Source organism: Podarcis erhardii, assembly GCF_964252035.2.
Source record: "Podarcis erhardii genome assembly, chromosome: 1".
NCBI classification, from domain to species: domain Eukaryota; kingdom Metazoa; phylum Chordata; class Lepidosauria; order Squamata; family Lacertidae; genus Podarcis; species Podarcis erhardii.
In genome coordinates, this window is record NC_138497.1 from 120,269,363 (window position 1) to 120,284,919 (window position 15,557).

The 15,557-nt window shown below is 43.0% G+C and overlaps 1 protein-coding gene across 1 annotated transcript in view; it reads right to left on the bottom strand.

Annotated features, from left to right (window-relative positions):
• Nucleotides 1–15,557, bottom strand: part of MYO3B (myosin IIIB) — a 309,308-nt gene that overhangs the window by 49,969 nt on the left and 243,782 nt on the right. The window contains exons 32-33 of the mRNA XM_081847505.1: nucleotides 13,395–13,458; nucleotides 11,894–12,029 (exon numbers count right to left, since the gene is read on the bottom strand). Of these exons, the coding sequence (XP_081703631.1) occupies nucleotides 11,894–12,029; nucleotides 13,395–13,458 (200 nt within the window). The remainder of the gene's footprint in view (nucleotides 1–11,893; nucleotides 12,030–13,394; nucleotides 13,459–15,557) is intronic.

Below are 15,557 nucleotides of genomic sequence, written 5' to 3' on the forward strand. Positions count from 1 at the left end.
TTCCATAAAATTTGTATAGCAAGGTAAAGGGACCCCAGACAGTTAAGTCCAGTCGCTAACAACTCTGAGGTTGCTGCGCTCATCGCGCTTTACTGGCCGAGGGAGCCCGCGTACAGCTTCTGGGTCATGTGGCCAGCATGACTAAGCCGCTTCTGCCGAACCAGAGCAGAGCACGGAAACGCCATTTACCTTCCCACCAGAGTGGTACCTATTTATCTACTTGCACTTTGTGCTTTCGAACTGCTAGGTTGGCAGGAGCAGGGACCGAACAACGGGAGCTCACCCCGTCGCGGGGATTTGAACTGCTGACCTTCTGATTGGCAAGTCCTAGGCTCTGTGGTTTAACCCACAGTGCCACCCATGTCCCTTTAACATCTATAAAAACAATCAAAAACAGCCATTTAAAACATTCAAGTGATAATTAAAACCAGCAATAAGCTAAAAACAGATTAAAATACATGCAAATGCCTCATATATCCGTAGATACACACTCTACATATCTGGGTAGGCTTGTCTGAACAAAAATGTATTTAGCAGGCAGTGGACAGTGAAGCTGCCGAGTTAAAAGATCAGGGAATCATGTTTGATATTAATTGTAATAAAACTTTAATATAATCCCTATGGCAGTTCCTTTGGTCATGAGATTTCTAAACTTGAAAAAGAATTTAGTTTAGTTTGCTGGTTGGACCCAAATAAATTGTTGCACTTATAGGGTGACGGCAAATGGAAAAACCCCAGGGGAGGTTATGCTTCCACTCACATGTTTTAAAACGAGCCTCCTCTGGTGAGCCTTAAATTTAGCAAAGGCTTTTCCTAATATTGATTATACTGGCAAATTTCCCTCAGCTGTAAGAGTAACCCTAACTATTATTGACTCATCAGCCTGCCTGCTCTGGCTGCTTGGGTGACTTCTGAAATTTATGCTTGTATTTTGCTTCACAAACTAGAGGGTGGGTAGGCAAACTAAGGCCCTGGGGCTGGATCCGGCCCAATCGCCTTCTAAATCTGGCCCACGGACGGTCCGGGAATCAGCGTGTTTTTACATGAGTAGAATGTGTCCTTTTATTTAAAATGCATCTCTGGGTTATTTGTGGGGCCTGCCTGGTGTTTTTACATGAGTAAAATGTGTGCTTTTATTTAATGCAGCTCTGGATTATTTTGGGGGCATAGGAATTTGTTCATTCCCCCCTCCCAAAAAAACATAGTCCGGCTCCCCCCAAGGTCTGAGGGACAGTGGACCGGCCCCCTGCTGAAAAAGTTTGCTGACCCCTGAACTAGAGGTTTGTATTGGTTCCCAGAGTACCAAGTACCACTGACAGATAATAACCATCATTTTCCATTATGTCATATTATAACTAAATATATTCATAACACCAAACACCAGGTCTATGAGGTCCGTCCCCCCCGCCCATAGCCTCTGGCAGTATTAACAGGAAACAGCTGTGCGCATTTGTGTGTTTGTGTAGCTGATCTAGTTTGGCTAAATGTTTTGAGGATTGGTTTTTGCCTAGCCAAATTCTGCTTTTAATTATGACTCTCCACCTTGTTCTAGGGACTTCTACCTGTGCTTTTGCTTTGCCACAAAAGTCAATCACGTATGTCCTAGGCATCCTCCAAATTTATAAATACTGTATATAAATCTGTACAGTGATTTAAAGCAAGTAGTTGCATTTGTTGGCTTTACGCGAACATAAAGAGAAAATATTCTACAAATGGAAGATTGGGAGACAAATACGAAAACGCCAGTCTCTTATCTCTAATCACAAAGGAGCATGATTAAAGGAAGCTCAGATCTAAGGTGACTTGGCAGACAAAGAGAGCACAGATAAAAACCATCCTGCAATTTTAATAATTTCTTCAGCAATACACAAGCTTAAGCAAGCTAAAAGAGAGAAGTGAAGAGAAATTAATTGGGGAGGTACAATATTTCAGTGAGGGGACCGTCGGAGACATATGCAGCTGTTCTGGAGTGCTCACAGCAGTAGCTAAGCATTGGCAGAAAAGCTGTCAGAGGGATTCACAGAGGATATTTAGGAAAACTTTGAGCAATAATAACAGCACAGCGAGGTACAGTACGATAAAAAGCTTAGCCCATCAACAAAGACGTGGTAAAGAAAAAGAAGTACTTAGTCAAAGGCTCCATGTCAGGGATAGAAAATGAGAGAGAGAGAGTGGGGGGGAACCCCACATAGACTGGAAACCGGTTAGAAACAAATTGCTAGCTACTTTGATTTCAAATGTGAAAAAGCATTTCTTTGCTACAATATTTTATGCATAATTGCTGCGCAAGTCTTCCTGAACCTTTTAGTCTTTCTTTTTAACGCCACGATAATTAAATCTAATATTAAAAAGCACAATACTTTCACCTACTCTCCACCCCAAACCCCAAGGTTCAATTATATTTCTGCATGTTTTACCATCGCTAGAAGACCAAAAGGGATTTTTTGTGTGTGAAGTAGGCAATGATGATATGCAAATAGTACACAAATAGTGTGGTGTAGTGTATGTATGCAACATTATGTAACGTAACAACGACAAAGCTGCCATTCAAGATAGTTCTTTCTTTGTCCTTCATTTATTTATATCTTGCCTTTCAAAAACATTTAAAGCCATTCAATTATGTTGGGGGTTAAGTGGCTCAAATTTGACTTTGGGGGAAAAAATTCACTCTGATGCTAATGGATCATAATCAGTTATGCCTGAGGGAATCAACCTACTTGTCAAGTTATTGGCAGGATCCCCACAATACCCAACCTCTCGTCCCTTATTTTGACATGAATTTGGTAATCCAGGTGACTAGTGATGAAAGGCACAAGTAGCTGCTTAGGTTTCCTGAAGCACCCCGATATAAAGTTAAATATCTGCGTCAGAGAGTGATAACCACGAAATGTGAAAAGCAGGGGGAGGTGAGGAGAAGGAGATTGCACTGTGACTTCTGTAGCTATGGGGAAAGATGTGAATTTTCAGTAGAAACAGTTCAGTCTAATTCACGTAGTTCTGCAAAGACAGTACACCTCATTCTGATTTCCCTCACCAAAGGATTCAGGCATTAACCAGTTCTTATCAATACTGATAACTGGATATTTCCCCTGAAAAGTAGTACAGTGGTACCTCGGGTTACATACCCTTCAGGTTACAGACTCCGCTAACCCAGAAATAGTGCTTCAGGTTAAGAACTTTGCTTCAGGATGAGAACAGAAATTGTGCTCCAGCGGTGCAGCAGCAGCAGGAGGCCCCATTAGCTAAAGTGGTGCTTCAGGTTAAGAACAGTTAAGTACGGACCTCCGGAATGAATTAAGTACTTAACCCGAGGTACCACTGTACACATAAACAGTCTGAAATGAAACCCACAGCCTAGACCTAAAAATCGGTTATGTACATGGTGTTGTTGGCATTGTCTCTTAACAGACAGTGGCGTGCACCTCTGATAGTGAAGTCAAACCACTGTGTTAAGCAGCACCTAAGTGACCTCCCTGGGTCACAAACTTCGGCGGTGTATATAGAGGCCCTGGGCTGCCCAGATGACAAGGCTCTTAGCCTTGCTGATGTGGTTCAAAGGAAAGCAGAGAATATGTTTGGCACCAGCTTGGTGCAGGAGTTGCTGGAAGGAGGCATAAAAGGCACCATCCAACCATCTTAGGGACTCCACTCTTGATTTGTGTAAGGTTTACTCCTTAGCCTTTTCTTCTCCTGAAGATATCCCACAAGGTAGTGTAGGTTTAGAATCAGAGTTTTCCTCCTAGGAGGAGCCAGTGTGGTGTAGTGGTTAAGAGCAGTAGACTCGTAATCTGGTGATCTGGGTTCGCTTCCCCGCTCCTCCACATGCAGCTGCTGGGTGACCTTGGGCTAGTCACACTTCTCTGAAGTCTCTCAGCCCCACTCACCTCACAGAGTGTTTGTTGTGGGGGAGGAAGGGAAAGGAGAATGTTAGCCACTTTGAGACTCCTTAGGGTAGTGATAAAGCGGGATATCAAATCCAAACTCCTTTTCTTATTCCTATGTGGTCTACTGTCCTTGGTTGAATAGCCCCACCTGCCCCTCCCTTCTCTCTACAGCATGACCATTGGACCCACTATTGGTTTTGTCTGCTCAATCCACTGGAGCCCGTCTTTGCATGCAGGGCAAGTTCCCAGCTCACCACGGTTTTGAGACTCATCGGCTACCCTCACCTGGTTTAGCCTGCCAGTCGAACAGCTTTTGGAAACAGAGCTGTGTTCTTGTTCTTTTTCAGTGGTACCTTGGTTCTCAAACACCTTGGTACTCAAACAACTTGGAACCCAAACACTGCAAACCTCGAAGTAAGTGTTCTGGTTTGCGAACTTTTTTCAGAAGCCGAATGTGAGCGTTATGCTTCCGTTTTGAGTACCGCACTTCCGTTTTGAGTGTTACGCTGGGGTCTGTCTGTTTTTGCTAATTATTTAGCATTTCTGTTTCTGCGGCTCTTTTTCATTTTGTTTTTGTGACTGTATGGAATCCAGTCCAGCTACTGATGGATTGATTGTGTGACCACAGAATATTGTTTATTGCTTTCATTTTATTATCAATGGTCTCATTAGATAGTAAAATTCATGTTAAATTGCTGACTTAGGGGTTGTTTTTAAAAGTCTGGAACGGATTTATCCATTTTGCACTACTTTCTACTGGAAAGGGTGCCTTGGTTTTGGAACGCTTTGGTTTTGGAACGGATTAAGTTTGAGAACCAAGGTACCACTGTAGTTGAAATGTGAATGTTTGGTGATGGACAGCAATCTCTTGTTGATCAGCTAGGCGAATGATATGTAAATTGAAGAGCCCCCCCCCTTTTGGGGCAAGTCGTGTAGCTAAGATGGATAGAATGTTGTTGTTTTACTTGCGCATTATTATTATTAAGACTATGCTTGACCCTCACCCAAATTGAATGAAGGGATATGATATATGCAATACAAAAGACAACTGATCCACAAAGTGGAGAGGGCTGTATGTTCAGCAGCACTTTTATTGAATGCTACAAGAAAAGTATTTTTGTTTTTGGTGTGTCACAGCTGCTAATCCTTCGGTCACAAAAGAGCTAAAGTAAATGATAATAACAATAAACCTTGAGACTTTGCCTTGAGGCTTCCGCTGGACTTGCTGCTGAGATGAAATGGACAAGGGGCTTCTATGCAGACTTCATCTGTTTTTACCTAGGAAGCTTAAAGTGGTTTTTGTTTCCATTGATTTGTGTTTGCCTTGAGAATTTCTTGGTTTAACTTCATGAAGACATTGTGCACAACAGGAGTGCACAGACTTCCAGCAATGTTTTAAATTGTAAAAAGGGATCATAATATGTAATGGGAAGGTGAGAGAGATTAAAGTTTTACTCTGGATTTACTTCTGAGTAGGCATGCATAGGACTGCACTGCATAAATCCCCAAAGCAATAAAAGTGTTGATGCCTGCTGATCACAGTAATCTGAAGTCCTCCCATGGACTGAAGAAGACAACTGGAGATCTTGTCTCCTTTTGAAGTATCAGCTGAACAAAGTCTTTGCACAGGATACTAACAGTGAAATCCGACATTTGTTTACTCAGAAATAAGCCCCGCTGAGTTCAGTCTGGCCTATTCCCAGGTAAGTGGCCATAGGATCATAGCCAAAGTCAAGAAAACCAGGCCTTTATGATGCTTCTCTTTTACAAATGAAATATTGAACTGTTTTGTTTTCTTCTCAAATGAAAGAGGGCCTTTTCACACAACAATCTTCTCATTTGTTGTACACAAGCCACAGGTTTTTGCCTTGGTGGTGTTGCACTATTCAAACTCCAATATTTCATCACTGATAGAGATGCAGGTTTATTGCAGTCGGTATTTGGTGGGTTTGTGTGTGTCATGAGTCCCAATTAATCATCGGACATGAATGACACAATTCCTTTCACCATGGTGGACAGATGCAAAAGAGAACAGGGTTCCCAGCACTGTTGGGGAGAATGGGAAACTTCTGCAGGTGATACAATAGTTTTGCAATATTTTTCCCCCACAGATTGACTGCCAATTTTAAAATATTGTTCGTAAAGCCATGAGATGCGTGTTACAAGATTTGTTGGAGAGTTGTTAAAAACAACCCAGTTAGCAGCATGTTTTCACGAGTGACACCGCAATGGCTTATTTTGTCTTTAATGCATCACTTCTGAAACGTAATACAGAAAGTAATGCTGAAAACAGATGAGACTCATGTGTAAGATCAAATTCATCGACATTCTGATTTGCATGGATCATTTTAAAGTTTCAGGAAATGTCTGGGAAAGAGCTGGGAGAGATTTGCAGCTGAACCAATGTGACTTACTCCAAAGCAAGCATGCATACTGCACAGAGAGAAACTTTCTGCATTGCTCTTTCAGAGGCGAGGCCTGGATCCCTCACAGCAATGTACTGGGAACATTATAATAAAGGGAAGCAGTGGGGGAGAGGAAGCAATCTGGAGTGGACAAGAGGCAGTTGTGAAATGGGTCACTTAGTCATATAGCTCTTTCCTAAAGCTGCTGTTTGTGGGAAAGGAGCTATCAGGGTGGCTTTGCCTTCATAACTGAAGGAGCGTCTCCACCCCCATCGTTCAGCCCAGAAACTGAGATCCAGCTCTGAGGACCATCTGGCGGTTCCCTCCCTGCGAGAAGTGAGGTTACAGGGAACCAGGCAGAGGGCCTTCTTGGTAGTGGCGTCCGCCCTGTGGAACACCTTCCCATCAGATGTCAAGGAAATAAATAGCTACCTGACTTTTAGAAGACATCTGAAGGCAGCCCTGTTTAGGGAAGTTTTTCATGTTTGGTGTTTTATCATGTTTTTAATATTCTGTTGGGAGCTGCCAGTGACTGGGGAAACCCAGCCAGATGGGCAGGGTAAAAATAATAAATTATTGTTGTTGTTGTTGTTGTTTAGTCATTTAGTCATGTCTGACTCTTCATGACCCCATGGTCCAGAGCACGCCAGGCACTCCTGTCTTCCACTGCCTCCCACAGTTCGGGCAAACTCATGTTTGTAGCTTCGAGAACACTGTCCAGCCATCTCGTCCTCTGTCGTCCCCTTCTCCTTGTGCCCTCAATCTTTCCCAACATCAGGGTCTTTACCAGGGAGTCTTCTCTTCTCATGAGGTGGCCAAAGTATTGGAGCCTCAGCTTTAGGATCTGTCCTTCCAGTGAGCACTCAGGGCTTATTTCCTTCAGAATGGAGAGGTTTGATCTTCTTGCAGTCCATGGGACTCTCAAGAGTCTCCTCCAGCACTGTAATTCAAAAGCATCAATTCTTTGGCGATCAGCCTTCTTAATGGTCCAGCTCTCACTTCCATACATATTATCTGTGAATAAATGTGAAATCGAGTCTGCAATCCCATGCACTTTCTTGTAAGGTGACCAGATGAAACAGAGGACGTGACTCCTGTATCTTTAACAGATGTGCAGAAGAGGGAATTCCAGGACGTGTGGTTTGCATGACAAGCTTCATCTGCTGAAATTCCCTCTTCTACACAGCTATTAAAAGGTACAGGATTCCTGTCCTCTTTTCATAGGATCACTGAATTGTAGAGTTGGAAGGGGCCACAAGGGTCATCTAGTCCAACCCCCTGCAAGGCCGGAAACTTTTGCCCAACATGGGGTTCGAACCCACAACTCTAAGATTAAGAGCCTCATGCTCTGCCAGCTGAGCTATCCCATCTGGTCACCTTCCTTACTTGTGCAGGACTGGGCTACATGTATGGCACGTTGACATGGCAGCCCATTGTATACCCTTATGTGCTAAATTTATTACAAAATAATAAACGGCACTGCATTTGCCATTTCATTTTAGCTCAAGCACTGAATGCTCAAAACTACACATCAGGCACTCGGTGCAATTCAGGCTCACTGGGGTGTGAAAGCATTTGAATTTCCAGCTGAAGAGCTGCGCTTTCAAAAGCACTGGAATAGGCTATTAGTCTTCAACAGGTTCATATCTTTAACACTTACTCATTTAAGAGTGATTGATAATCACTGCTTCCCTTAAGTGCTTTAAACACATTACCAAGAAAGGCTGTGGCCGCCTGCTTGTTCCCTCCACCTACTTATTTCCTTGATAGATCAAGTCAATGGTGTAGCCGTTTCTTCATCAGAAACAAAATAATAATAATTGGTGCTCCTTTGACACAGGAGCTGTCACAAAGCTAGCTTGTATTTGCTCACAATGGACTCTCTATTGCCCCATTTGCAGAATTCTGCCACTTTCACTCAGCGTGGGCAATAGTTTGCTCTGGTAATGCATCTATCATCTTGTTGGGCTACCCAGAGAGAAAGGTATTATTCAGCATTAAAGAGAAAGCCAGGAGTGTAAAAGTGAAGTCTCTTACACAGGCTTTGTTGAGGGGGGCGGGAAAGGTTTCATTTAGCAGATTTATTGTTTAATATGGAATTCTTTTATAGTGTTCCAGTGTAATGCACACATCCTCAAAAGTACTGTTCCATGAATATGTTGTTGTTTAGTCATTTAGTCGTGTCCGACTCTTCGTGACCCCATGGACCAGAGCACACCAGGCACTCCTGTCTTCCACTGCCTCCCGCAGTTTGGTCAAACTCATGCTAGTAGCTTTGAGAACACTGTCCAACCATCTCATCCTCTGTTGTCCCCTTCTCCTTGTGCCCTCCATCTTTCCCAGCATCAGGGTTTTTTCCAGGGAGTCTTCTCTTCTCATGAGGTGGCCAAAGTATTGGAGCCTCAGCTTCAGGATCTGTCCTTCCAGTGAGCACTCAGGGCTGATTTCCTTCAGAATGGAGAGGTTTGATCTTCTTGCAGTCCATGGGACTCTCAAGAGTCTCCTCCAGCACCATAATTCAAAAGCATCAATTCTTTGGCGATCAGCCTTCTTTATGGTCCAGCTATACATCACTACTGGGAAAACCATAGCTTTAACTATACAGACCTTGTCGGTAAGGTGATGTCTCTGCTTTTTAAGATGCTGTCTAGGTTTGTCATCATTTTTCTTCCAAGAAGTAGGCATCTTTTAATTTTGTGGCTGCAGTCACCATCTGCAGCGATCATGGAGCCCAAGAAAGTAAAATCTCTCACTGCCTTCATTTCTTCTCATTCTATTTGCCAGGAGGTGGAAGATTGTGTTCTTGAAGTGGGGACTTACTCAATAAGGTAAAAGTTAAAGGACCCCTGGATGGTTAAGTCCAGTCAAAGGCGACTAGGGGGTTGCGGCACTCATCTCACTTTCAGGCTGAGGAGGCCAGCGTTTGTCCACAAACACTTTTCAGGTCATTTGGCCAGCATGACTAAACCGCTTCTGGCACAATGGAACACCGTGATGGATGTCAGAGCGCATGGAAATGCCATTTACCTTCCCAATGAAAAGGTGGAATATAAAAATGGCGGCCAAATGGAAAAGAAAAAGAGGGAAGCTGTTCCTGCACAGAAGAGGGAATTTCTGCCAAATTTATTATTAAAAAACTGGCACAGCCACTCATTGCTTTACTTGTTACATGCACGCACTGAATATAACTCGAAATATTGTGGGGCTGTTTCGGTGGGTTGAAAACAATTATATGCAGCAAGATGTCAGGAAGAGGCATCAGATCTTAATCTATGAACGTTGCACTTTGGCTCACTGCTGCAAGTCATGTTTGTTCCCATCTTGCTGCAGATTTGATCTTGGACGTATCTGGTGCTGCTGTCACTTAGGTCACTGCTAACCTGCTGGGTATAAATGCTAAGTGTCAAGGCAGCCTAAAGTTGTTTGCCTGAGCAGCAGTTTCTCTTGGCTTGGTCTTCTGCTTCTCTGCATACCCCTCCCTCTCTGAACCAGATGCCGTATCCTGATTCTGCCCTCCTTCACGCAAGGCCCTCCTGCTTCTGATTTCTACGCACATTGCAACAGGACTACATCTTCAACTGCAGGCGTTTGGTTTGACCATGGCAGCATCCTCCTGCTCCCACACCGTTATTCTGACCTCAGCTCACTTGTAACAGTTAATTCCATCTCCCAGCTGGTTTTCTGCCATTTCTGTCTTGGCTGCCCACCTTCCTCTCGGCATTGTCCCAGATCTTCAAAGCACACCAGTGCGAGTAGATAAATAGGTCCTGCTTCGGCGGGAAGGTAAATGGTGTTTCCGTGCGCTCTGGCTTCTGTCACAATGTCCTGTTGTGCTAGAAGCGGTTTAGTCATGCTGGCCACATGATCTGGAAAGCTGTCTGTGGACAAACGCCGGATCCCTCTGCCTGAAAGCAAGATGAGCACCGCAACCCCGTAGTCACCTTTGATTGGACTTCACCATCCAGGGGTCCTTTACCTTTGACCTTACTCACCTGGGCTTCAAGCTCCAAGCCCTGATTCAAAAAATACACAAACCTGTAGCTAGCAGACACACACTGAGAGGTGGGGAGACTTCAAGAAATGAACAAACGTATTAACACCCAGTTAACAATTTTCTTTTGAGAGTTTTCTTGGATACTATATGAGATTGTTGCTTTTAAAAGTTAAATCAATAAGTTTACTGAACTGTAGGGGGCCTGGGCCTGGGCCTGGGGTTGTGTGTTTACAAGATGCATGAAGTCCAAAGGGCTTTTTGTTTGTGCATTTACAGTCATACCTTGGGATAAATATGCTTCAGGATAAGTATTTTTGGGTTGCACTCCACGGTGATCCGGAAGTAACGGAGCACGGTCAAAATGACGTCATGCGCTTGCGTGGAAGTGGCGAAACGCAACCCGCGCATGCGCAGACGTGCTGTCTCATCTTACGTTCTGTCCAGGGTGTGAATGGGGCTCCAGAATGGATTCCGTTCGCATCTCGAGGTACCACTGTATTTATAACATGCAATATCCCACCCTTTAGCTCCAACCAGAGCTCTTAGGGAGGTTCATGATAAAAGCCGGAGGCCTGCCCAATATTTTGTTCCCTTTTCACTCTGTTGTTTACTGTTTTCCCATTACTTGTTTTGAGGCTTGGGCAAGCCGAGTCGTCCTCTTATATACCTGCTGGGATTGACAAGGTATATGACCCTCACCTGAATCTCATAGCTCTCCTGGCGAGTGCTTTGGTCTGCCCACCAGATACCAGGCACTCTACTATTCTAATTAGATATTTTGTTGCCATTTGCAACTGTAGCTGCCTCTGATTAGTTATCATTTAACTCTTGGGGAAAATAATTAGCATCACATGTCATGTGCATGGAAGTTGCCGAACCAATTAACCAACTAGAAGGATTACTGTTAATAGCATCAGTTTTCCTATAACTTGATACTGCTGGATAGTTTTGACAAACTGCAAAAGCATTTTTAGTTTGCTTTCTGTTGCCACCGTGGGACTTTTCTTTATTAGTGCCACTATGTTTTGTACGATTCCTTGCAAATGAAGGAAAACAACTTTTCTGCTTGTATATGTTGATAATATAATTTTGCTTGCAGCCATACATCAGATGAAAAAACTAAGCAGACTTTGTAAATGAGAAGGCCTTTTGCTGAGAAGTCGCAATATTTGGTATGTCTGCTGGAGAAAGGGCTCCGCAAACAGAGCCACCACCAAAATTGTCCTTTACCTGGTCATCACACATCTCCCCTACGAAGGATCTCAGCAGAATCCATGACATTCAAGACACTGGATAGAATGTATCCTAAGGCTACATCCTTAAGACAATGGTACAACTGTGAGACCCTCTCATGTGATCAAAGCATGCCTAAAATGCACAGCAACACTAACAATGTAGAGATGATAGACAAAGATAGAGTACATCCGCCATCATGGTGGGTTTCCATTCTTTGGGTGAAAAGCAAGGGAAAAGATTAAAAGGTAACTGACCCTCTGTTGAATTTGATGAATATTGCCCACCATTGCTCGACTGAGCATCTTTCACAAAGAACAGGTATTCTCAACATTAAAGGGTGTTGGGTTTTATTAGTGTGTTTGAATATGTCTTACCTTGTGTTTCATGCGACCTCAGTGGACAAGAGAACTTGTGATCTGTCACTGAATTGGACTGGCTGGTGGGCTGCAAAGTCTTCATTTGGTCTGAATGTCTTAGAACAATCACTGGCGCCGAAGTGTCGGCTGAACCCTTTATTTTTGGTGGGAGAAATGGGAAAGATTTCTTTTAGGAAAGAAAACAACGCAAATCAATATCTGAATTCCATTCAGGCAGGAAAACAAAGTGTGCGAATGGATTTGTAAGAATACAGCCTAAACTTCTGGACAGCTTTGTGCAAATGACCCAGGTTATAGATTAGAACCATTTAGAATCCGATCTACCCAGTTTCAGTTCTGTCAAGGCCTCTGGCGCTCCACAGTATGTTGTTATCATTGTTATTTATTTACTATTTTCTTTTATCTTGCCCTTCCCCTCACGAGAACCCAGGATAGCAAAAACCAACAAAGCCGCAGCGTGGAAATATAAAAAAGTTAAAGCACAGTACAAAGTCAGCCTTAAATTACATTTTACAAATACAAAGGAGGTTTGAATTGTAAATCGTTCAGATAGTGCTCCAAAGTCCTGTCAGAACAAACAGGACTTGAGTTGCCATTCGAATAGTTATAATGTGGGGTGGATCTGGGTAGGGAAGGAGTTCCACAGCTGGGATACCACCATGGAGAAGATCTTGTTTCATGTGGTAATCCCCCCGCCCCAACTCACCCTCCTCTGGATTTATACATGAGCACACAGCACCTGTATTTGACTGGATTGAGCCCTGTCTGTTCTCTGGCCAACAGTGTTTTTACACCTGTGCCTCCGAATGTTTATTTCTTTCCTGCCCCCAGTTCACTCCTGTACCCCGGCACAGAGGCAACTAATAATGGCGTATACTGTATGCTGATTTCCCTCTCAAAGTTAATTTGTATCTTTAGAAGAAGAGGGGGAGAAAGCTATAGGAAGGTATTAATCTGCTTAACATTTCTAAGTACATCATCCAAGGGATTTTGTTTTTTTAATCTTACATATGCTCAGCAGAGTTACTGGCGAAAACGGTACATTTTCTTCATTTCATCCTTTCAACATCAAATGGTAAGCAGCAAAAATTGGATCAGACTTCAAAGACTGTGCTGTGCTCCCAGTCACAGAGCGACTCCTCCATTTCACATATTGAATTCAAGCAGGATATCAAAGTGCTACCAAAGAACCTCAGGTCCTTACTCAAAAAGAGGCTCTAACATCTGTAGAAAGTGAAGTGCACAGACAAATCACCTCAGGGAGCAGCTAGCATTTATTCTCAGCAGCAGATTTCCAGCCTTTTGATTCCCTTATTCACTGTACCTCCCTGTCTTTCTACAGAACTAAAGTTCTTAGCAAGCAGCCTTTTGTCTCAAAGACTTCAAAACACCACTAACGGTTTCATGTTCTGATGGTTATGCCAAGCAACCGTGAACACACTTCAGAACTGTAGATGCAGGGATTTCATGTCATTTTAGAGTCTGAGCTTCATAGTACCTTGCTTGTTTGTTTGTCGAGAAAACCCAGCTCTGTAGGAGAAGTTGCGCTGTTGCTTTGCTGCCTAAAACACAACAAGAAGTTATAATCATTGTTGTCATTTTAATACTACTACTATTTCTCTCTTTTAAAAAAATAAAATAAAATTATCCACATGTGCCCAGCCCATCAATCATGCTTCCTCATCAGGTAAGCAAATTACTGCTTAATTTTATTTTATTTAATTTCATTTCATGGCTCACCTACCATTCATCAAACAAATGATACCAGGGTGGGAAACACAAAATCAAACTCACAATACAATTCCATTATAAATAAAACCTACTACAGTGGCACCTTGGTTCTCGAATGTAATCTGTTCCAGAAGTACGTTTGACTTCCAAAATGTTCAAAAACCAAGGCGTGGCTTCCAATTGGCTGCAGGAGCTTCCTGCAATCAAGCAGAAGCCGTGTTGGACATTCGGCTTCTGAAAAACGTTTGAAGCCAATTTGTTTGTCAACTAAGCCGTTCGAGAACCAAGGTTCCACCGTATAATTATCAGGGTGTGTATGTGTGTGTACATGTACACACACACACACACACACACACACACACACCTGAATTTACTTTTTAAAATATTAAAAGCATAATGTATATATCATGATTGTGCATGGAACACATTGCTTTAAAATTAATAAAACAGGTCTCCTTCAGTAAGAACATTGGTTAGGATCAATAGTCGTGATATGCAGGGGAATTGCACATGCAGCCAAAACTTTGTTTGTTTGCATGTCTCTGCTACCTTTCGAAGAGGCAAGCCCCCTTTTTTAATTCAATGCCCTATGTAGCTTGTCTCTTCAGGAGACAACTGCAAGCTCCCAAACACGAAAACAAGAAACAAAGCTCTAAGTAGCTTATGGCATTTTCTTCCCCACCCCCGACACACTTATCACTTCTTTGATTACCCTCAAGTTGAAATTTTACTCTGTAAACATTCTCACATGCTCCCAACTTCGCTGAGGAGGTGGAAAAATCCAGGGGATTGGCTGGAAAATCCCTGGAGACTTATGGCATCTTTGCCATCTTTGCTGCATTCATGAATATACAAGCAGTGTTTATACAAGACAAACAGGTACAGTGGTACCTCGGGTTAAAGACACTTCAGGTTACAGACGCTTCAGGTTACAGACTCCGCTAACCCAGAAATAGTGCTTCAGGTTAAGAACTTTGCTTCAGGATGAGAACAGGAATTGCGCAGCGGCCATGCAGCGGCAACAGGAGTCCCCATTAGCTAAAGTGGTCTTTAGGTTAAGAACAGTTTCAGGTTAAGAACGGACCTCCGGAACAAATTAAGTTCTTAACCTGAGGTACCACTGTATTCCTAGAGCAGGGCCCTTAGCCCCCCTCTTCCAGGCATTTCAAACTAGTAACTCTCAGCTCTCATCTATTTCTGTCTCTCAGCTAAAAAATCCTCAACCCCCTAAAAATCATACCCCTAGATCGTATTTGTGTCTGATTCACAACACTGCAGTGTGTTGTCCATTTAGGAAACATCCAAAGTTGTTAAAGGGACATTAACATGCAAGTTTCTTTGGTTTTTAAATCAAATTATTAACTTTTGTCAAGCATCTCTTTAGGCAAAATGGTAACGACCACAGATCCATTCACAGGAAACTGGCAGCCAAACTTATATCAGTATTGACATATGTGCAAATATATTGTGTCTGGGTGAATTCCCCTCCCCTCCCAATGCCACGGGGCATTGCGGTGATTTTCAGGTGGGTGGTAGGTAGAACCTGCAGCACTTTCAGGAGACAGAAGTGGATGAGGGCTTTTCATTAATTTATCTTTTTTTCTCCACTGTTACATTTTTACCTTTTTTGTGAGCAATACCTATGGAATTTGTACTGTGTGGCGTCTCATAAACACAAAGAAAATCAAGTACTAAATACAGTGGAACCTCAGGTTACATACGCTTCAGGTTACAGACTCTGCTAACCCAGAAATATTACCTCAGGTTAAGAACTTTGCTTCAGGATGAGAACAGAAATCGTGCAGCAGCGGCAGCAGGAGGCCCCATTAGCTAAAGTGGTGCTTCAGGTTAAGAACAGTTTCGGGTTAAGAATGGACCTCTGGAACGAATTAAGTACTTAACCTGAAGTACCACTGTAGTAAAAATTAGA